The sequence below is a fragment of the Enhydra lutris genome, unplaced genomic scaffold (assembly GCF_002288905.1).
Source record: "Enhydra lutris kenyoni isolate GAN:26980312 unplaced genomic scaffold, ASM228890v2 scaffoldscaffold15, whole genome shotgun sequence".
Taxonomy (NCBI): domain Eukaryota; kingdom Metazoa; phylum Chordata; class Mammalia; order Carnivora; family Mustelidae; genus Enhydra; species Enhydra lutris.
The window spans coordinates 62808720-62830702 of NW_019154099.1; the positions used below are offsets into that span (position 1 = coordinate 62808720).

Below are 21983 nucleotides of genomic sequence, written 5' to 3' on the forward strand. Positions count from 1 at the left end.
GTGAGGTCCCCCGCGGTGCTGAGAGCAGTTCTCAGGTTGGAGGACATACTTGGTTCTTGCGAAACGCCTCCTGGGTCCACTGGTTGTGTGGCGCGAGGCCCCGGAAACACTCGCCGCACCGCCTCGGGGACACCTCCTGCCACTCTGGCCTCCACACGGGTCTCAGGCAGGCGCCACCCTCGGGCCAGCCCTCTGTGCTCTCAGGGTGGCCCTTTGTGCCCGCGGGGTCGGCCCAAGCCCCTCCAGGCCGCTTGCTGGCTGTGGGTTTCTCCCAGACGGGCCCCATCACGCTGCGCCTCCTGCTGGCAGTGGGGCTCATTGGGACTTCCTGCCCTCTGGTGTGTCCCCCACGCTCCTGGCAGGTGAGCTCCAGCGACCGCCGTGCTCAGCCTGCATCCCCTGCCCAGAGCCACCGACGTGGCAGCCGGAGCCTTGTCGCAGGGGGCTGCGTGCACGGCACCGACTGCCCCCGTTTCCTGTGACCTCGCTCTAGGGAGGCCTGCCGGCTCCAGAGCTCTCAGCTCCTCGCCTCGGACGGGTAGACACGGGGCGGAACAGACGTGGAGACAGCGCATCCAGTGAAGTTCTCGTCCGCGCCCTGCGTGGACGTTTGCAGCAGCCCTGTGGCCTCGGGCCTGTGTCTGCAGACCCGTTCTCGGTGGCCGTGGGCACTGCTCCTGGGCCTCCCTGTCCTGCCCGTCGGAGCCCTCAGGGAGGCCCTGATCTGCTGACTCGGCTGTTCCTGGAGCCATGGGGGCAGTGGGGGGGGGTGTCTTTCTCCAGCGTGGCCTGCGGGGTCCAAGCCACCCTCCCAGAGCGACGCAGGCGCTGATTCCCTCCTCAGGCGGTGCAGGGTCCAGCTGGCAGCGGGCTGACAGCCGGTCCCGACCACAGCCACCACCCCGCGCGCTCAACCCCTCAGCCCCGCAGCCCTGTGCTCTCTTAGCAGCTCCAGCGTCCTGCACACCCAGAAACAGGAACGTAAGCCCAAACCCATAATGTGCAAACGGAGACCGCGTTAGAATGACACTGTTTGGGGTCTACTGTGTTAGGTAAGTATGTGGCTAAAACCACTTTAACCTCTCTCTGTTGATGCTCTCAGTGCGGGGCTGGGACGCGCCTCGGACCCCCGGGACACATGCCCGTCTCTCCCAGACGTCCCGGCCAAGCACGCCCTCCACATGGCAAGGAGCACGACCGGGGAGCATCAAGCGGGTACTGTCCCTGCACTGTCCGAACCGTCGCCGTGTCGCGCCAGGGCAAGTGTGGTTTGTATGAGACCCATGCGTGCCGTTAGACCGTCTGCGGCAAGGTGCACAATCTTATGTGACCCGGAATAGCCACAGGGGCTCGTGGATCAGAGAAGCAGCCACAAATCCTTTAACAAAAGCGGGGAGTGAACACACACTGTATGTCGCTTTCGGTAAATGCGTCATGGGGCTGGCATCATGAGGAATCAAGAGGAGCGACAAAATAAAAGGAGAGAAAGGTGAGCGCGACCCAATCCGTCACTGCTCAGCCGTCTGCGAACCGGCTATTATCCTCGTATTCCAGAATGGCTCTTAGAGCTCCAGCCATCACGTCTGTGTCCCAGGGGGCAGGATGGAGGGAGGGAAACACCAGTCGTCTTTTAACAAGTTTCCCGGGAGCTGCGGCCTGCCCTTCTGCCTGCAGCCTGATGGCCAGCCCTCGGCCACATGGCCGCCCTCGGCACTAGGCACCCAGCTGGAAATCAGGGGCTCCTACCCCTTGTCCACCCTCTTTGTCCCCCCAGTGCTGGTCTCGGAACTGTGAGGCTGCTCCCTGCCATCCTTTGCCTCCGTCTGAAACGCTCCCACTTGCCATCCTCCGGCCCCCAAGCTGATGCCGACCCACCCTTCACGCTTCGGTGGGAAGATGGCTTCACGCCCTTGCTGGCCCTGCCGCCTCGCCTTCTAGTTCTGGTGTCTGACGGACGGCTTCTCTGCAGCTCCCTGACGTGCGCTCTGTCTGGAGCCCTGGTTCGCTGTGCACGGTGACTGGTGAGGTCCTGCCCCATGACTGGCCGCCCAGGACCATCTGGCTTCCTGCTCGACTCCCAGCACCCGGCCAGACACTGGTGTGCGGAGGGGGCTCTGCAGGCACATGCCAGCTGTCCAGCTTCCCGTCCCACCACGCCTCCCCACGCGCACAGGCTTTAGCCAAACCGGCTACTTGCCCGACTAGCTCTGTGGCAGAGCACAAGCCCATCCTCGGCCCGCAGAGCCCAGGACGGCCGGGAAGCTCCTGCCCAGAGGGTCCGCTTCTCCAAGGCCCCGCAGCCACGCCGCAGCCACGCAGACCCGAACCCCGAGGGCAACACGGCCTAGAGCGAGGCTCCAGAGCACGAGGCGGGAAGGCTGCGGGCCTCACACAGGCTGCGCCCGGGACGGCCTCCCACCAGGTCTGGGAGCCGCTGGTGCACGGCTGCGCCTCTCCGCTCTGCTCCCGAAGCTGCCCAGGGACCCTTGGCGGGCCAGCGACATCATGGTGCCTCCGTCTCCAAACGGGAACAGCGGCTTCTCCCAAGGACAGCGGAGAGCGAGCTGGAGAGCACAGAACCACAGGCGTCGTCCTCGCGAGGACACAGCTCGGCGGGCAGAGCCGGGAGCGCCGTGCGGCCCCAAACCGGCCTTCCCGCGGAGCGCACCTCACGGGCCCCGTGAGCAAAGGGCCGGGAATGCCGCGGACATCAGGTGCCGGCCGGCTCCGCTCCCCTCCAGCGCCAGCCCCGTCCCGGTCCGGGGGCGCTGGGCAGCTGCAGGCCCCCCACCCCACCCGCACACGCACTGGCGGGGGCCGGGGCCTGCGGGGCAGAGGACTGATTTAAGAGATTAAAAACGTTGACTGAAATATTCTTTTGAGTGAAATACAGAGTTCAAACACAGTTCAGACTTTTGAGTGTTACGATTCATTTTTTTCTTTAAACTTATGTAAGCAAACTCCGCACCCCACGTGGGGCTCGAACGCACAACCCCGAGAGCAAGCGTCGCACACCCCAGCACCCCGAGTGTTGCGATTCTCAGACACACCACGTTTGCTCTCCGTTTCTGACAGTGCCGCCTCCCACCAGAATGAGACACGCGGGGCCAGTCCGGACGTGCCAGCCCGTTCCCGGAAGGACCCGACAGAAACAACTGTGCTCACCCCGCGCAGGCGGCCGGGCGGGGTGGGGGGGGAGGCGGGGAGCGCATCTCAGTCCCAGCGGGCGGGCTGCGTGGTTTCGAACTGCCGTGAAGTCAGGAGGCACGGCCCGCGAGGGCTGCGGAGCACAAGCCAGGAAGGGGCAGCCCTGTGCTCAGGCGGGGAGCGCTCAGGTGGCCCCACTCCCATGGCAAGTCCGGCTCCAGACAGACCCCCGGGGCTGCCGGTGTGGCCTGCAGCTGCGAGCCCTGCCCAGGAACCACAGCCCCGCTCTCCTCTCCCGTAGAACTTACTGGCAGGGTTCCAGACATCAGTCCCCTGCAGCTCAAGAACAGGAGACCGTCACCAGGGCCAGACCGCCTCCCGCCATGCAGAGGTGAGGCCCGCTCCCCCACAGAGCAGCCACAGGGCCCAGGGCTCTGTGTTCACCCCCGAGGTGCGCCACCAAACGCACAGGCCAAGACCAAACAGAGGCGCGGAACCGAGGTCTGTCTCCTCCACGGCAGTGACAGCCAAACGCGGACTCCTGGGCGCTGCTCACGGCTCCGAGGAGCACCCGATGGCCGTGGGAACCCCAGTCCACACCAGGCTGCGGGGCGTCCTCGGGCAGCAGCACCAGCTCACCCTCCCTCATGCCCAGGAGAACACGTGGTGACTCTGTGCCTGCCCGGTGGCCACGCTGGCTATCCTGCTCTGGAAGCTGGCCGGGGAGCGGTGGCTCCAGAGGCCGAGAGCCCGGAGGCCAGAAATCCACGGCACAGGCTCTACACATGCCCTCCAGGACGCGGACGTCCCTCAGCTGGAGTCTGGATGTGCCTGGGGCGGAGAGGACACTGCGTACAATGCGGGAGGCGGGCTGGTCCCTTTGGGACACTTGCTGTGGGAACCCACTCCAGGCCGTGAGGAGGCGGGAGCCGCGGCAGGTGAGGCCTCCCTGAACTGGAGTGGGGAGCCCAAGCCCGGGGTCACCTCCCCCCGAGCCCTGAGAACAGCATAGATGCGCGAGCACACGCAGATGCCGGCGTCCTGCCAGCGTGCCCGGGGGCGGCCTGTCGAGAAGCAGGAGCTTCCTGGACCGGAGCTCGGCGCGCACGGGGCGGGAACCCATGGCCCGGAGCAGCTTCGCTGCACCAGGGAGGAGCGGCTCCCAGCCCTGACGAGGCTGCGAGGCCGGACCACCCAGGGCGCTTTCCTCTTCAGTAAGTTCTGCACAAACAGGGGAAATGCACGTGCTCTGAAAAAACTGGAAACTATAGAAATAAATTCATTTTGAAAGAAACAGCCTCAAGTGAAACATTTTAATTCTGTAAAACATTCTAATTTAACATATAAAAATGCTGTATGTTAAGACAAAATAAAGAATATGCCAACTATATAAACTCACGGTGATGTTTTATAGAGAAAGTTACATAAAGGCTGACAAAGACGCCTTTACAAATGGTGAGCCCGAGAGCCCCTCACGGACGCGTCCGCAGGCCCTCATGGAAGTTTCAAGGCATCGTGTGCGGCCAGCGAGCCCCAGAGAGCACGGCCGCAGACAACACCGTGGTGGCCCAGGACCGAGTCCACGTGCGCGGATACAGCCAGACGAGACCCGGCTCGCCCGTCCTCGGGCCGTGCGCCCCGTCAACACACTGTGGACAGCGGAGGGAACGGGTTCTGCTTGCTAACTACCAGCTTCTGGTGCTGGTGTGATATGTAGCCTTTGATGTGGCCCTGGGGAGAGAGGGCCAGGGTCAGGACAACGTGCCGGCGCACCCCCGCCTGGGCCCCGCATGTCGGCGGTCTGCCCCAAACGTGACAGACGAATGCCCGTGGCTTTCAGGCTCCTACAAGAGAGGCTCCAGCGGCAGCCCCGCTGGCTGGGGCGGGGCCTCTCACCATGTAGATCAGGTTGGCCAGGATGCACTGGACCTCGTCGATGTCCACGTCCTCCACCTGCATGAACTTCAAGGCGACCAGGAAGGCGTCCAGAGACAACTGGTGTGTTCTGAGCAGCAGGTACCTGGGAGGGGCAAGCACAGGGCCACCGGGTTATGGACGGGACACGAGCACTCCGAAGGCCGAGACGGTGTCCCGAGTCACAAGGGAGAACAGGACCTCAGCGTGAATGTAAGTGTCTACCCCCACCCCACATTCATCTCAGAGTCTAAGACCCTAACCCTACCCCACAGTCCGACGTCCCTGCGATCAGGACGCCCCTCGCCATGAGCCACACCCTGTGCATTAGAGGACGTGTGGCCCTCGCTATTCTGGACCTACTGCCCACAGCTGGGAAAGGGACGGATGCAGAATTCAACTTGCTTTCTTTTTTTTCTTTTGTCAGAGAGAGCGAGCGGAGGCAGACAGAGAGGCAGGCAGAGGCAGAGGGAGAAGCAGGCTTCCTGCTGAGCAAGGAGCCCGATGTGGGACTCGATCCCAGGACTCTGGGATCATGACCTGAGCCAAAGGCAGCCGCTTAACCAACTGAGCCACCCAGGTGTCCCTTTTTTTTTTTTTTAAAGATTTTATTTTTATTTATTTGACAGACAACAGAGATCACAAGTAGGCAGAAAGACAGGCAGAGAGAGAGAGAGGGGGAAGCAGGCTCCCCGCTGAGCAGAGAGCCCGATCCCAGGACCCTGAGATCATGACCTGAGCCGAAGGCAGAGGCTTAACCCACTGAGCCACCCAGGCACCCCCAGAATTCAACTTTCTGACAAACAGGAGGGGTGGACCGGCTGAGTTGATATGAATCAAGGGGACGGCCTCTGTCCCACTCGCGGAGACAGAACACGGGACACCTGAGGCCAGCGCGCATGCCCGTGGGGTGGCGAGTGCACAGAGGTCTGACTGCATTTGCACAAGCTTGGGGCAGGGCTGGGGCCTTGTCCACATGGGCGCAGATGCCGTCTTGGGGCGGTCATCGACCTTCCCGGCGCAGCGGCCGAGTGGCCCCGAGATCTCAGACGCACTGAGGAGGAAACACCCGGCTTACACTTTCTTGAAAAGATTCCTGTAGGTGATGATCTTCAGCTTCTCGAGGATGAGGAAGATGCCGCAGCGGATGAAGAAGGTCTCGTGCTTCGTCAGCGCCTCGTTCAGGAGCAGGAGGTTGCCTTCGCTGCGTGGGGAGAGACGCGCACACGCTTAGGAACGCTGAGCCCAGGACGAGCCCTCGCACGACACGTGGGAGGCGTCTGGCGAAAAGGCCACGATACCTGACGGCTTTGGTCACTTCGGCAAACTGCATGAGACGGTACTTCCTCAACAGCTCGATGGTCGGCATGTGACCCTGAGACAGAGCGCCCGTTCCCCAGCGTAAGAGCCTTTCGTTTGGAACAGAATTACCGGCGACAAAACCCCCATCAAGGAGTCACGTCTTAAAAACCTGCAACCTGTTTCTTCGGAAGCAGCTAAGACGACATGGGTCAGGCAGCCAGAGCCCCGGGGGCACCTGGCCCCGAGGTCCTCACGCCCTCGCGGCTCGTCTCCGAGGGCAAGCGTAGGAGGGAGACAGGCCGGTGTAAGGGCCGGGAACTCGGAAACGCCGTCCCGAAGAATCGTCTGAGCCCCTGCCCACGGGCCACTCCTGGGAAGCAGGGCTGGATGCGGGGCGGGGGCAGCGCAGGCACAGCTTGCTACTTCCCCGTTACAAGCTGCCCTGCGCCCTGCGGGTTCGGGCCGCATGTGCGTACTGCTTAGTTAATTTTGTAAAAATTTTAAGTGGGAGGAAAGGAAGCTCTATCACTTTGAGGAAATTTTAGTCAATTAACTGGCTGGTTACTTGTCATTTCCAGTATTAAATTACCTCTGGGGGACTAGGTAAGACAGTCTGACCTACACACAGGCTGGCATGACATTTTTCTTTCTCGTTTAATCCATTTCTACTAATTCAGAGTTTTAGGAGCAAAAGAACACGCACGGTCTTGTGTCACACACATCAGTCTTCTGAGGCAGATACTCTGAGGAGAAAGTGCCCATCACGGGGCTGAATGGTTTGGGCTGGGCCACACCCCGAGCAGCTCACCGTCTGCTTCTGGGTGCGCGCAGCGGTGACTGCGCACCACCTGCGACATTTCTAAGCGCCGGCGCAGCTCTGCGGTGAGCACCGAGGGCTGGGAGACCGGAGTGATGTCACTCACCAGCAGCATTTTGACCGGAAGCAAATATATCAGAATCATCCTTTTGTTCTTCTGACTCGCGCGGTGGCAGTGCTCGAAGGCGAAGGACAGGTACTCCTCCGCTGCAGACACAAGGCAGGCCGCGCTCACCGCCCGCCCGCACCGCGTCCCGCCCACGCGCCCCGACACTCGCGGTCTCAGGAACCATCCACTCCCACCGGGAGTGGTCGGTCCTTCTCGCTGGGCCGCTGTGCTAGATACTCAAAAATCCAACTCCAGGAATCTTCGGAGGAAAAACATTATCAACACCTTCAGAAAGCTCAAAAGAATTTAAAACCTTCTGTTCTCAAATTCCCTATTTTAAGGGAAAAAAAAGGACAAGAGAACCGCTGAGGATGGCCTTGTTCAGAAGCTGTGGGTCTCTCAGAACCTCTGTGGAGGAAAACGAGGTTGTCAGCACGAGCCCACGGAGAAGAGACCCAGGCCCGTCCCGCAGCAGCGCGGTCACCCCCGCTGTCGCAGCGCTCATGGCTGGAAGACGAGGACAGGGAAGCCGTTCCAGGCCCGGCTCACGTGTGCACGGCTGCTCTACACGTGTGACGAGGCTTTTCAAAGTCGGGTCCGCGGACGGCAGGGGAAAGCATATAGAACCACCGCGGCTTGCGTTCTCCTCGACAGGTCAGCACGGACATGCCCAGGGCCGTGGTTTCCGGAAAGCGCCGCTCGGACGGGCAGTGCCCGAGCCCCACACCGCACAGCGACCCTCAGCCCCGGCGGCCCCTGGGGTGTCTGACGCAGACGCTGGTGGCGCAGCCGTGGGCTCCCCGTCCCGGATGCCGGGCCCCCACGAAGGCACAGCACCGAGGACCATCACACCCGCTCCAGAGAAGAACAGTAGTGCCGAGTCACCTCCCACGAGCACGTTGCCGCGGTAACCGCGACCCCGGCTGGGATGCCAGAGACCCGCATGGGTCTTCTTGCACTTTGGACAAACAGGCCCGCGCACACGCGGGACAGCGGGACAGCCTCCCGGTCGCCCCCTTCCGTCCTGCTAAGAGCCCATGAGTGCTCTCGGACGCGGCGCAGGACCCAGGGTCTGAGAACACCAGCAGCAGCGGCCACCAACCCACCTTGCTTGAAGTCGCTGTCAAACATGGCCTTGCGCCCGACGTAGTACCTGAACGTCACCCTCTGCGCGGTGCTGTAGTCGTCCTTGAGGTTCGAGCTGTCGATGGCGCGGATGAGCGGGCGGCACAGGTGCAGCTTGTTGATCTGCGGAGGCCCCCGCGGCGACTCAGCGACACCGGACGGACCACTTCCCGGGAGACGCGAGAGCACGCGCCGCGCCACGAGGACCTCTTGACCCGTCCGCCCCCACCTGCCCGCCGCCACCTGCTCCGTACCAGTCGTACAGCAACACCCCCCACGGGGCGACACCCCCCACGGGACAGCCCAGGTCCCCCAGTGGGCACCTGCTTGGGACGCTGGCACCAGGCTCTCCCCGGGAGGTGCAGCTCCCCTCGCGAGGCAGAGGCTCCCACGGGGCCATGCGCACACCCTCGTGACAGTCCCTGAACCCCGCAGGTGCTCAGCCCTTGGCTGGAGGCGGCCAGGTGAGGGTCTCGACCCGGCGAGGCCGTGGAGGCCGGTCCGGAGATGGCATCCGGGGAGACAGGCGGAAGGAAGGGGCCCCACAGTCCCACCTTGAAGTAGATCTTGAACAGCTGGTTCACCAGGAACAGCATCCCCCACTTCTTGGAGTCCTCGATGCCGGCCCGCCTGTGGGGAGCGGCTTTTTCCAGTTACGCGGAAAATGCGTGTTTTAGGTCACACACACACACCCCCACCTAGACAGAACCGACACCGTGAGCCAGAAGCCCACGGCTCGGGCCGCGTCTGTGAAACCAAACCAGCCGAGAGCAGAGGCCCGACTGACGACACCCCGGAGCACGGGGGCAGCTGACGGCGGTCACTCTCGGGGGGACGTGTGCTTGCTGACGCAGGGACAAGATCACCTGCGTAAACTCACGACAACGCGGAGGAGGCCGAGCACACGTGTCACCAACGGGAGACCGGAACCGTGCTGACGGCCTGCCCGGGAGGGGCATGGCGTGATGACCCTGTCCTCAGCCCTGGCAGGGGTCGCACACAAGCACACACTTGTCAAAACACAGTCAAGGTCCGCGTGAATCAGTGCCGGTAAGTTTTACCTCAAACTACAGAGGGGAAGCTGCGGTGCTGAGGGGAGCCTCTGGCGGACACGTCCCCCTCTGGGGTGCCGAGAAGACAGAAAACTGCTCAGCGCACAGAGGGAAAGACGCGCGAACGGACAGCAGGCAGCGCGCACAGTAAATGCCAACAGTGCGCAGGGCAGGTACGCACGTGTCCCTGTGAAATTCTGTCTGCACGTCAGACGCCCGAGGGGCCCCGTGACGCGACGCTGGAAACACAGCATATCCGCTCCCGGCCATGGCTCTTCTGGGGTGCAGCCCGCACACCCACACGCGGGGGCCAGGGCAGGCCGCCTGCACACTCAAAATCCCGGCGCACAGGAAACAAACACGCCGGTACGGAACTGCAGGCTGCTGGCTAGCCGGGGACACAGAAACCTGTCCTCAGGCTGTCCCTAAGGTCCCTCCCACAGCAGAACACTCGGGTAAGCCTGCAATCAGCGTTTAGCACTGCGGTCCCATTCCATGACGGAAGCTCCTAGAGGCCTCTTGTCACTCACTAGCGCTGTGACCTCAAATCCACACGGAGACAAAAGAAAACACACAGAACACTGTAACACCGGAGACCGAACTCTGCTGGAGACACTCAGGACGCAAGCCCCGAGGGGTCTCTCTGAGGTCCTGTCTGCTGCTCTGCAAAGCCGGGGTGCCCACCCCCAGCCACCACAGCCCCGGGGTGCTGGGCAGGAAGGGCGGCCCGCCGCGGTTCTCACTCGCAGCTCCTCGCTGGCTGAGGGTGCTGAGCGTCTGCTGGTGGGCCTACCGGCCGTCTACCTTCTCTGGGGATGTCTGTCCAGGGCCGGGCCCCACGTAAGCTGGACGACGTGTCTCCATGCATTCTGGACACAGGTCACCGTCCACTACGCTGCTGGCAAGCGTTCTCCCCATTCTATGGTTGTTTTCCCCTCACTGGACGGCACCCTTTAAAACACGGTTTCTACTTTGGTAAGTCTGGTTTATCTATTCTTCCTTAGGTCACTGTGTTTTGGGTGTCACATCGAGAAGGCCAGTTATCCCACGACAAACACGTACGGCTTGGGAGGAGGACACAGGGTCCCAGCATCCATGGCAGGCCACTCAGTCTAACACTCAGAGACAGAATGCGAACAAAAAGGAGGGAAGAACGGACTTAAAATCACTCTTGAAGGATCTAACAAAACAGCGCAGAGATCGAGCCGCTCTAGGTCAGGGCGGGACGGGGTCCCACGGTGGGAGACACAGGGAGGCGACGGCGTGGCCAGAGGTGAGCGCGCGCGCCACACCGGGGGCACGGGACGCCGGCAGGAACGGCCTGCGAGAGCGCGAGCCGGAAAAGCAGTCTGTCTGGAATTCTCCGTCTCGCACACAGGAAGGAAGAGCCGGTCAGCACAGCGGGAGAACGGCGCGTCCACAGAGCACGTTCCCAGAGAGCGGGGCTCGGGCCAGACGGCGCCGGGCCCAGAGGCCCCAGAAACGCTGTGCCAGGCACACGTGGCGCGCGGCCTCCTCTCCCTCACCTCGCGGACACAGCCGCCGACCAGCTAAGTCCGAGGGAACGACCGGGGGTGCGCGCGGGAGGAGCCCGGAGTCAGGCCGGCGCGGCCGGCCCGGAGCCGTACTCACGTGTCGCTGGCGCAGACGCGGAAGCAGCTCATGAGCAGCTCGGCCGCCTTCTCCAGCATGTCCCCGACCTTGCTCTTCCCCTTCTTCACCAGCTGCTGGTCCGCCTGACGGACGACAGACACGGTTAACTTCCTCTCGACTCCTTGCTGGGAAGGACGCGGCCGCCGCGAGGAGTGAAGCTGGCGACCGCCCCGGACTGAAGCCCCGGCTTCGGGGAGCCCCTCTGGCCCACGGTGCTACTGCGCTGAAAACCGCAGAGACCGGCCGCGGGTCCGACCCGCACACAAATCGACTCTTGTCAACCACAGCCGCCGGGAGGCCAGCCCGTCTCCAGGTCTGGGGCGCGGGGCCCTGCGCCACTCCCGGAGCCCCTCCTGACGGCCTCACGTCCCGCCCCCGCCTACAGCCGGTCCACACCCCGGACACACGCTTCCGACACACACCGCGGGCCTCCCCGGGCCTGGCTCTCCCCCAGGCCTGGCGACCCGCTGGCTCCCATGCACACCCCCAACACAGGCGCTCTGAGCACGGTCCACGAGCCCCCGGGAGCCGTCGATACATGTGCAGGTGACCCGCGCGGTCACAACGACTTCCCGACCCCACCGACCGCCAGGATTTGTCTCTTCACTGCAGCGTCGCCCACACCGATAATGAGAGCACAGCGGCCCGTGACCGTGCAGGGCCTTTCCAGCGACACCAAAGAGCAGTGGCAACACTGTCCACGACGTCACCCCGTGTGGCCCTGCAGCCAATCCCCAAGTTCCCTTCAAACCGCCCTGACGACACAGGAAATGCAGAGTCTCAGTTCCTGGACCCGCTCCTTATGACGAAATGACGGCGTGCTCCCTGCAGGAGGGCACGCCGGAGGCTGCTGGAGCGGCCGGCGAGCGCGGAACCGGCGACTGACGGAAGAGCTGGCGGGACAGGCGGGGGCATCTGCAGAGCCGTTTGCTGGACAGTGAATGGAAACACTCCCGCCCGTCCCAAGCAGACAACTGACAGGGTTTGCGGCCAGCGACCTCTGTGTTCTCAAAAAGAAAACAACAACAGAATTTTGGATCACTTGAACCAATCACCGTGAACTGGGCAGCATTGCATTACTCCAAAACCTTTCAGATAAGGTCACTGGAGACATGAACAAACGGAGATTTCTGGTTTGGTGTTTTTTTGCACAACGAATCACGTCCACACGTGGAACATCTCTGTAACTCGGTGAACCCAAACCTTCCAGATGATGAGCGTCTGATGCCACCGGACCACGCGGGAGCACGCGGTCCGTCCACGGACACGCCAGTGGATTCCACCGCAACAGCAGAGGACGCTCAGTGCGGCACTTCCAAGGCCGCACCCAACTACCCCTCTGCGACTACGCTCGGAGCTTCGGACAGCGCCCGAGTGTCCTCTCCTTCCCAGCGACACCTGCGTGAGGCCAGGCTGTCTCCACGCGTTCAAGCAGAGCCACACGCCCAGCACCGCGCCTGCGGGACACGGGCTCGAGCAGCTTCTGTAAGATCAAAATGTAAAATCCCGCCGTCTTCTCAGCATACTTTGTTCACTTGGAAAACGTAATTATTTTTTACTTAAAATGTCGCTGATGTCACGACATAAAAAGCTCACTATTTTGGACGAGTATTTTTTTAAATCCCAGTTAAAAATGTTTAATGAGGTAGATACACAGACTTATGACCGCAGTTCTGTGGAGCCTCGATAATCTGCATTTCGGTTGTGTTTTTTGGTTGCAGACGTTTCCATCACAGTTCCTTAGCTCTGCCGTTCTCTGCGAGGTCACCTGTGTTTTCGTCTGTTCCAAGCGTGTTCATGACTCCGAGTCTTGTTTCTGTGGCCGGGGTGCGGGCCGGTCAGGGAAGGCCGCCATCTGCTGTTTGGGGGTCGTCTCTCCTCGTGGGCTGAGACGCTCTGTAAGTGACAGTTGGGCTTGAGGTCACGTGGACCCTGTGTGTCTCGCATCAGTGGCAGATACCGAGCCAGTGGGGAGCTGCTGCCAGCGGGGCTGGTCTGGCTCCCCGAGGGCCTTGCTGCAGGGCTGGGGACCGGCAGCTGGGGGCCGCGGCAGGGGCTGCTCCAGAGGTCTGTCCTCTTGGGCTGCCCAACCCTCCTGCTCTCCCTGGGGCCTCTTCGTCTCTGCCCGTCCATCCTCCTGGATCTTCCGGGATCCTCCTGGACCCCCTGCAGGACAGGAGGCAGGAAGGAGATGCAGGAGACCCACCCCTTGCTGCTCGGCAAGCCGTGCTGGCCTCAGAATTCCAGCGGGACGGGAAGGAGAACGGTACCCTCTCCACCTTGTTCAGAATGGGAAATTGTAGTTTTTAAAACCAAAAAGCCGTGTTAGTTCAGTACTGCTGCTCCAAAACTTACTTATGCTGACCCCCAAGGGCAAACCCACCCCGTCAGACCCCGTCTTGACCTCCTCACAGCAGCGAGATGCCCGGCTGCCGCTGGCACCTGCGGCGGGGAGTCTTCCGGACGGGGCCGGTCACATCTCAGCAGTGGAGGAGAGTGTGGAGCTGCTGGAACGACTGCCTTGCCCCCGGGGACACACACAGGAAAACTCCCTCTACGCCCACAGCGTGAAAACCCACCAACCTGGACAGAAGCATTAGTCCGGTCCAGCAACCTCCTGCCCTTGCACACTACACCGGGTACGTGCTAACCCACATCCTAACCCGCAAAACTGAAGAATGACATGAAATTGAGCAACAGACAGAAGTGGAGTTTGAGTTTTAAAACAGTGACAAGAACAGAACTTACGTTGTTGGCAAACACCCGGAGGTCAAGGGCGACAGCATACATGACAGGCAGGGCCCTGCGGGGAAGAAAAGCGCGTGGGAAGAGGCCATTAGGTCCAAGGGCCTGTTCCCGACACCCACAGGGGTCACCACCCTCTGGGAATCTGGCCGCGGCTGCTGCCTTCCTCACCTCCTGTCAGGGCAGGCTGTGGTCCCGGGGCGTCCGGACCAACACAGACACTGGGGTGCTCCTCACCCACTGCCCCGGACCCCCGCCCAGAGGCCGAGATCCTGGTGCATGTGGGGTCCCCAGCCCCAGCCGGCACCGCCTCACACGGAGCACCTGCCCTGTCCCTTCAACCACTCTCCAAGCAGCTCCATTAAAGCAAGAGGCGGTTCCGTTCAGGCCTTCTAATGCGACCCAGAAAACCTAACAGACGGAACGTCACGAAAGGATTTTTTTTTTAAATTTAGCTGGAACTGGTTTTACGTGAGAGAAGTCTTCACTTAAAAAAGGTATTTGATTTTTTCAGTAAAAGGTATTCGCGAGCCTCGTTACTTTCGTGGACACGCGCCTTCAGGATTTATCTCCAGTGAGCGGTGGTCACATTAGCACTTTGTCAAGGACGGGACATAACCCATTCCCACGCGCTCCCTCTGGCCACCGAGCTGCAGCTCACCCGCCCTGTTATCCGAGCTAAAACCAGAAGTCAGTTCCGAACTGACAACTGACAAAGCTGTTGGGGTCTGGAAGGTCTGAAACAAAGACGAGGCCCCACAGTTACGGGACACAGCGCAAGGAGCCGGACGCAGCTAACATTTCCGCTGACCCCGGCCACGCCCCACCCATGCTGGCATTAGCCTACGTCGACGCGGGGCGTTAGATATCCACACGGAAAACACAACACGTTTATTTAAGGTTTTAAAAAGCTTCTGCTAAAAGAAAAAACCCAAAAAAACCCAACCCTGCCATTCGCCGGTTCCCAGTTACATCCATCCATACTCACCAGTTTTCTTCTTTGTGGGCTTGAAATGCGCGCAGGAACGACGTACTCCGTTAAGGAAGTCACCGCGTACGAAATCCAAGGCAACGCGGCCGTGACAGTACGAGACATGAAGGATTCTACATCTTAAGTCTAAACGATTATATATCACAGAACCAAGTTCTGGAGGAAAAGACGTACAGATTACAAATACCCGAATGGCATTAGCGTTGATACAGTATATTTACTTTCACGCGCTCTCCGAAGTAAGATAATTGTTAACACTGTCTTAACGGACAACTTCAAACCTTTTATTTGGTTTTCCCGAACCCAGATAGTCACATATCCAATAGGCTTTAGGTTCTGTAATATAGAGTTTTATTTCCTTGATTATAGAATTCTTAAATTCAAAGGAAACTAAGCCAGTTAGTAACCAACTCTCTCCTTTGTATATTTAAAGAAGAAAGTTAAAAAACAAGCAAACTAAAAACCCAGAGGTCAACATTTCACTGACTGAAGCCTTAACCAGAAGATGCGGCTTAAACGGCTGAAACCAGGCACCGGCCGGCTGGAGGTCTTCTGTGACCACACCTCAGGGATGGTGCGGCGTCCACTCCCGTCCTCCAGGCCTGGAGTTTGCAGTTCTCATATTTTGCCAACGGGACTAACTAGTCCCTGCGGTTATACTTGATACTTCAAAGGAAACATGACTATTTACAGGAAGGCGAGTAAAACCCTTAACCGTGACCGGCGCTCTCTGTCACCGGCGCTCTCTGTCACCGGCGCTCTTTGTCACCGGCGCTCTTTGTCACCGTCCTGATAACTAGATGACAATCTTAAGGCCAGGGTACACTTAAGCACCTGAATGAAATAAACAGCGAAACGAGTTTTTCTCCCAAAATTATTTTCAATTCCTTCCTAGTTAAAGGTATGAACGAAAGTGGCCCAATGTCTCCAGAGCCCAAACCCCAGATATAACTGACGTATGTAAATATAACTGACGTACGCAAATATAACTGACGTACGCAAATATAACTGACGTATGTAAATATAACTGACGTACGTAAATATAACTGACGTATGCAAATATAACTGACGTATGCAAATATAACTGACGTATGCAAATATAACTGAAACGACAAAGATATTGGACGATGACAGTCTGGCATTTATACGCCTCGATGAAATCGTGGTTCCCCACCGCATAGGTGCATCTGCAAAGGCAACATCACGGGTGAGGACACAGACAGCAGGACCTGCAAGTGAGCCCCACGTGCCCACCCCTCCCCCCGCCCGGGACGCACGAGCGTGCCGCTCATCCTGCCCCAGGCCACAGGAACCAGGAGGAGGACAAGCAGCAGACCGGTGACATTTGAATGGAAACGGGCTGGGGTGGGAGGAGACCCATGTGACGCTCTGGGGCCTGGCAGCAGGTTCTCAGCGCCAGGCCCTGGTCGTGGCAGAGCACGGCCCTCCGGCTTCCGTTTGGCACATCTAGAGCCTCAACACACACCGCACAGAGCCAGGAAAGAGCGGACGGCCTCAATCTACCAGGAGCCCAGCGGCACCCCAACTTCTCTGGAAAAGAAAGCCCTGGGGGTGCACGGGCAGGAGGGTGGCCCAATGCCTCATGCTTCGGGACAGCCGGCTTTGTCCAGCCCACCCGCCAACAGCAGACACAGGATGTCACTGGAAAGCTAGTCTTTCGTGTGCTCTGCCCAGTGCTCGCCCCGTCCGCGTCAAGGCGAAGAGGGGAAAACACAGGCATCATGGAAAACACCAGTCAGTGGTGAGCCACCACCCGCCCCACCCCGGAACACAGGACCGCTATGTCGCCAACCTGAGGAGTGCGATAGAATTGCGCAAGACCACTATGTAAGTTTTTAAACCATACGTGATCTTTGAAATGAAAGAAAGTTTATTAAAAATTTCAAGTGTTTCAGGGATGTCTGGGTGGCTCAGTCAGTTGAGCATCTGCCTTTGATCCCAGGGTCCTGGGATGGAGTCCCCTGTGTTGGGCTCCCTGCTCAGCGGGGAGTCTGCTTCTCCCTCTGCCAAATAAATAAAATTTTAAAAAAATGTAAAGTACTTTAAGCTTCAGAAAATTATCATAGGCTTTACCAAAGTGAAGTTAAAAAATACACTTTTCTTAAAGTAAGATGAAATGAGAGAGATAGACAAACCGTAAGAGATTCTTAACTCCAGGAAACAAACTGAGGGTTGTTGGAGGGGAGGGGGCTGCGGGATGGGGTAACTGGGGGACGGGCAGTAAGGGGGCACGTGATGCAGTGAGCACTGGGTGTTATGTAAGACCGGTAAGTCACTGACCCCTTCCTCTGAAACTAACACTATGCTGTAAGGAAACTGTATTTAAATAAAAACATAGTACCAACCTCCCCCCAAAAACAAATGCACTTTTCTTTTCAAAGCAAACCATCCATTGTTTCAAGTCTAAGATGATATGTGTGTGTGTTTTTAGTTTTTATTTATTTTAGAAAGAAAGAGTGTATTCATGTGAGTGGGGAGAGGCAGAAAGGGGAGTGAGGGGAGGATCTCAAGCAGATGCCGCATGCCACACTGACCGCAGAGCCTGCCATGGGGCTCAATTCCATGACCCTGAGACCCTGACCTGAGCCAAAACCAAGAGGCAGAGACTCAACTGACTGAGCCTCCCAGGAGCCCCGAAGCCCAAGACGAGGTCAAATGAAATCCCTCAATGACTCAGCAATTTCCAGATTTGCTTTATTTTTCTTCCTCCCCGGGGGGTTACCTTAAATGAGCAGCAAACATTTCGTCATAAGGGGGTTCCAAAACCTGCTGACACTTCTCTTCTGGAGAGGCCATCTAAATGGTAAGAAGAAAAATGACAAAATAAAATTAAAAGGCAGCCAAAGAACGCACGGTGCAGAGAGACCGAACCGCGGCTGTCTCAAAAGAGCGAAGGGGGCAGTGGGCACGGCCCTTACAGTGAAGGGAGCAGCGGGCACGCTGGCCCTTGTGCTCTCACGCATGTGTCGCCCACAGCCCGTGACGTGGCGGCAGGCGCTCCACAAACACACCAGCCGTGCACACCGCAGTCCAAGAGATACTCAGGGCACTTCTGTGGAGACTGCCGTGTCTAGCAGACGGCCAGGGAAGACGTGTCGTGAAGCGGCTCCTGTGTGCCGTCAGCTGTGGAAGGCGGCGTGAGAGAGCCCTCCTCACCTCCTGGGGACAGAGCCGCCTGCTCTGCGCTCTAGGCCAGGCTAGCCGACATTCATTTCCAAGGTCCTCTTCCCTCTCGACGGCCAGATTTTGGGTCAGACGAGAGCCACGGGGGTCACGCAGCACAGAGAACTGAAAGGGTCCACGAGGCTGATGCCGTAAGCACACACCATGCCCGCGTGCGTGAAATCAGGAAGGGAGAGGCAGCAGCGCAAAACCCCCCATTCCACCATCCCTGGCGGTGCCGCCAAGGCAGACCACGGCCAGCAGTGAGTGGAAAGCGGCCTCGAAGGGCAACGGGGATGGGCCTCGGGTCACAAAGGGTGATCCGAGATCTGCCCATGGTGCTGCGCCGGGAGGCACAGGCCACCAGCCGAGGAGTGTCTGGCCAGTGAGCCCCTTAGAGCAATGGTTCTCAACACTGGCACACAGGACGGCCACCCAGGAGCCCCCAATGTTAAGAGCTGCTTCTACCCCACAAACTGGCTGCTCTGGTCGGCGGTGCAGCCTGTACACTGAGCCAATACACAGAGCTCCTACGTCTTTCAGAAGAAAAAGTGCCCCTCAGGACCACATTCCAGTATTCCAGTGGGAACTAATGAGGAAAGGGGACTTCCCGAAACGCCAAGAACACTTTCTACTAAAGACAGGGCCCGCATGGCATTTATCTGCTACATCAAGGATGCTTCCGGTTTAGAGCCGGGTTTGGCAAACGCTTTCTGCAAAAGGCCGGATGGTAGACACTGCTGGCTCTACAGGCTGTAGATGTCTGCCCACCCAGCCGGCTAGGTGTCCGTGGCATGGACAGCACAGGAACGAGCAGACATGAACCTGCCCCACGGATGATTTACCTCCAACAGAACACCTCTGTGGGCTTTGGGGACAGACAGGCCTGGGCACAGCCTCGTCCCGTGCGCTGGATGACCTTGGACGACCTGGCTACACACCGCAGGTCTCTGAGGCTCAGAGGGTCACATGGGAGCTGACCGCAGAGCACGGGCCCCGCACCTCAGCCTGTGTGTGATCAGTAAATGGACTGGAATTCCAAACACCGACAATGAAATTAAAATTTTCAACAGAGCAGCAGTACTCGCTTCCTCCTGACTCGAACTCTGAGCTTTGCTTCGGAAGCACCCGTGCGCGAGGACTATTTGCCCACCTGAAGCCGTGGATTGGCGACGTGAGGGTGTTTGAAGGACACCAGCTCTGCACAGGACGCCCCGTCCCTGCTGTCGATGGCTTCGTAGACCTGGAACATTTGAAAAGAGGTAAGCGGAGTGGAAAACAAAGCATCTTGCCCCCGCAGAACACCACATCAGACGCCTTGAAAATCCATCTTCCCAGGGCGCCTGGGGGGCCCAGTCGGCTAAGCCTCTGCCTTCAGCTCAGGTCATGATCCCGGGGTCCTGGAATCGAACCCCGCATTGGGCTCCCTGCTCGGTGGGAAGCCTGCTTCCCCCTCTCCTGCTTCCCCTGCTTGTGCTCTTTCTCTCACTGTCTCTCTCTGTCAAATAAAGAAATAAAGTCTTAAAAGGAAAAAGGAAAAGAAAATCCATCTTCCTGATTCTGGAGGAGTCAGAGCACCGACACGGAGCGAGCTGGGCTGTTGGCAGCTGCAAACGGCAACGCTCCAAAATGACCTCTTTCAGAGGCCAAGAGACAGGTGACAGCGTCAGAAACAGTGGAAGGCATGTCATTTTAGTTTCACTCAGTCGTAGGGACACTTGAAAATTCATCTATAAAGCTTATGGGGGAAAAAAGAGCTTAAAAACCACTTTCTACTCATCAGCTGCAACAGGGACGGCAACAGCTAAACGGCGTCACAGTCGCCCCCCAGGTCACCTGGCTGCCGCGAGCAGGAGACTGCCCCACTGGTGAAGATGTGCCAGTGTCCTCAAGGTGCTTATTGTTAAGCAAAAATACACACACACACACACACACACACACACACACACACAAAACCCCAAACAAAACAAACAGACAAACCCAAAGTCCCAACTCCATCTGCGGGGACAGAGCAACTGCAGACAGCATGAGATCATGGGTAGAGATGCCGGCCCTGGGCCCGTGCGGTGCGGCTGGGGGCCGGGGGCTCTTCCACATCTCTGTCCCAGCAGCCTGTGCTGCGGTACACCTCTGGAGTTACGAAACCTAACGAGGTGTGAAGATTTTATTCACCAAACGAGAACACAGAAATCCGAACGGGCAGAGGAATTGTTATCCAGCGGCAGTGGGATCAGCTCCATCTGAGGCCCACGGGAGGCTCTGGGTCAGGATGACATGGAGAAGGGGCAGATGGCACACCTGGGCCAGGCGCTCCCCTCACCTCCCAGCCGCAAGGAGCAGTAAGTCACGACCAACAACAGAGAGCAACTGGAGCTCCCCCGACACTGCGCACGACGAGCGGCTGGGTCGACCCATGCCTGCTCTCCCCCCAGCCCAGTAACCCTACACCAGGCATCTGCAGCCACAGAAACAGATCCAGCTCCCGGGTGCTTGGATCACTCACAGAATCAGACAGGAAGGTTTCTACCTGCTCGTCACCTCGTGCCTCCTGGCTCTAAGCTGGTAGATGGAGGCTGCAGGGAGGGGGAAGTCATCTACCCTTGGAATTTGTCATTTTTTTTTTTAAGTAATCTCTACACCCACCATAAGGCTTGAACTCACAACCCCGAGATCAAGAGTCGCACACTCCACCAACTGAGCCTGGTGGGTGCTCCCCAGAACGTGTAACTGCTTAAAAATACAGACAAAGTGTGCTTCTCCTTCTCCCTCTGCCCCCACCAGCTCATGTTCATGTGTCCTTAAACATTTTTTTAAAATGTTTAAAAAAATACAGTTACTAGCTCCATCTGCTGACAAGGCCTTGAAGTAATGACCCCCCTCCCCAGCCCCCAGCAGGGGCAATGAGCACACCCAGCACCAGATTCATTTCCTAAACGCCACTCCCACGAGGAGCAGCGAGAGTTCCCTGGAGAAAGGACTGGTCCGGCGCTGGGACAGGACAAGTCTATGAGCACGGCACGGATACTACTGTGCCAGAAAGCTAAGCAGAGCTCAGAAAAGGACACAGATGTGTCAAAAGGCCCCAGAAACCAGTCTGAAGGAGCTCTCAGTGGCCAAATCTGGGATAAACTGAGCTTCAAAAAAAAAATAAGAGTAACCTTGTATTAGTTCTGGATTATAACTTGGCATTAACAACAATTAACAACAATCTATGATTCTTTTAAAAAGAAGCACAGGTGGGGCGCTGGGTGGCTCAGCGGGTTAAAGCCTCTGCCTTCGGCTGGTCATAGTCTCGGAGTCCTGGGATGGAGCCCCGCATCAGGCTCTCTGCTCAGCGGGGAGCCTGCTTCCCCCTCTCTCTTCCGCCTGCCTCTCTGCCTACTTGTGATCTCTGTCAAATAAATAAAATCTTAAAAAAAAAAAAAAAAAGCAGCACAGGGAAAAGCGTTTTTAACAGATGAAGTAGCAGCTAACACAGCGAGTGAGAGCCACCGCCTGGCGAACACGTGCGCAGTAACCCAGCTGGGAAGACAGCGGACGAAAGCCGAAAGCACTTCAGCAAGGGTGTGGGGCCGGATGTTCACGGGCTCGCAGTCGCGAAGCCATACGACGGAAGGAGGGTCCTAGCCAATGGAGCGGCAGGGAGGAGCATCAGGGCGAGCCTCCTGACGCTGCAGGACGCCTACACTGGCCTGGTTCGCCCAAACCCACTCCCGGGACTCAACCACGGGTCCACTGCCTGGGACATTTTAGAAACGTCAATTGTCACAGTCTAAATCCGTTCTCGGAAACTGGCTGGAGGACTCTTCCGGATGCGAGACTGACTAGCAAGACCACCTGGCCCGGAGTGTGAGCCGACGGGACCCGCAGGTGACGGTGTGAGCCGACGGGACCCGCAGGTGACGGTGTGAGCCGACGGGACCCGCAGGTGACGGTGTGAGCCGA

At 58.7% G+C, this 21983-nt stretch overlaps 1 protein-coding gene across 5 annotated transcripts in view; it reads right to left on the minus strand.

Annotated features, from left to right (window-relative positions):
* Positions 1-4441: 4441 nt before the first annotated feature.
* The window catches only part of LOC111146902 (PCI domain containing 2), a 22096-nt gene continuing 4554 nt past the window's right edge, over positions 4442-21983 (minus strand). For 3 of the 5 annotated variants that reach the window (XM_022502639.1, XM_022502643.1, XM_022502640.1), the window contains exons 2-14: positions 19192-19281; positions 17599-17672; positions 15977-16042; positions 14853-14894; positions 13868-13922; positions 11099-11202; positions 8738-9044; positions 8396-8537; positions 7287-7387; positions 6363-6436; positions 6140-6265; positions 5044-5167; positions 4442-4878 (exon numbers count right to left, since the gene is read on the minus strand). In XM_022502639.1, coding sequence (XP_022358347.1) covers positions 4789-4878; positions 5044-5167; positions 6140-6265; positions 6363-6436; positions 7287-7387; positions 8396-8537; positions 8738-9044; positions 11099-11202; positions 13868-13922; positions 14853-14894; positions 15977-16042; positions 17599-17672; positions 19192-19281 — 1395 coding nt within the window. In that variant the 3' untranslated portion in view covers positions 4442-4788. Of the gene's footprint in view, positions 4879-4964; positions 4981-5043; positions 5168-6139; positions 6266-6362; positions 6437-7286; positions 7388-8395; positions 8538-8737; positions 9045-11098; positions 11203-13867; positions 13923-14852; positions 14895-15976; positions 16043-17598; positions 17673-19191; positions 19282-21983 lie in introns of all 5 variants that reach the window. The other 2 variants (XM_022502642.1, XM_022502641.1) reach the window with 2 other exon arrangements.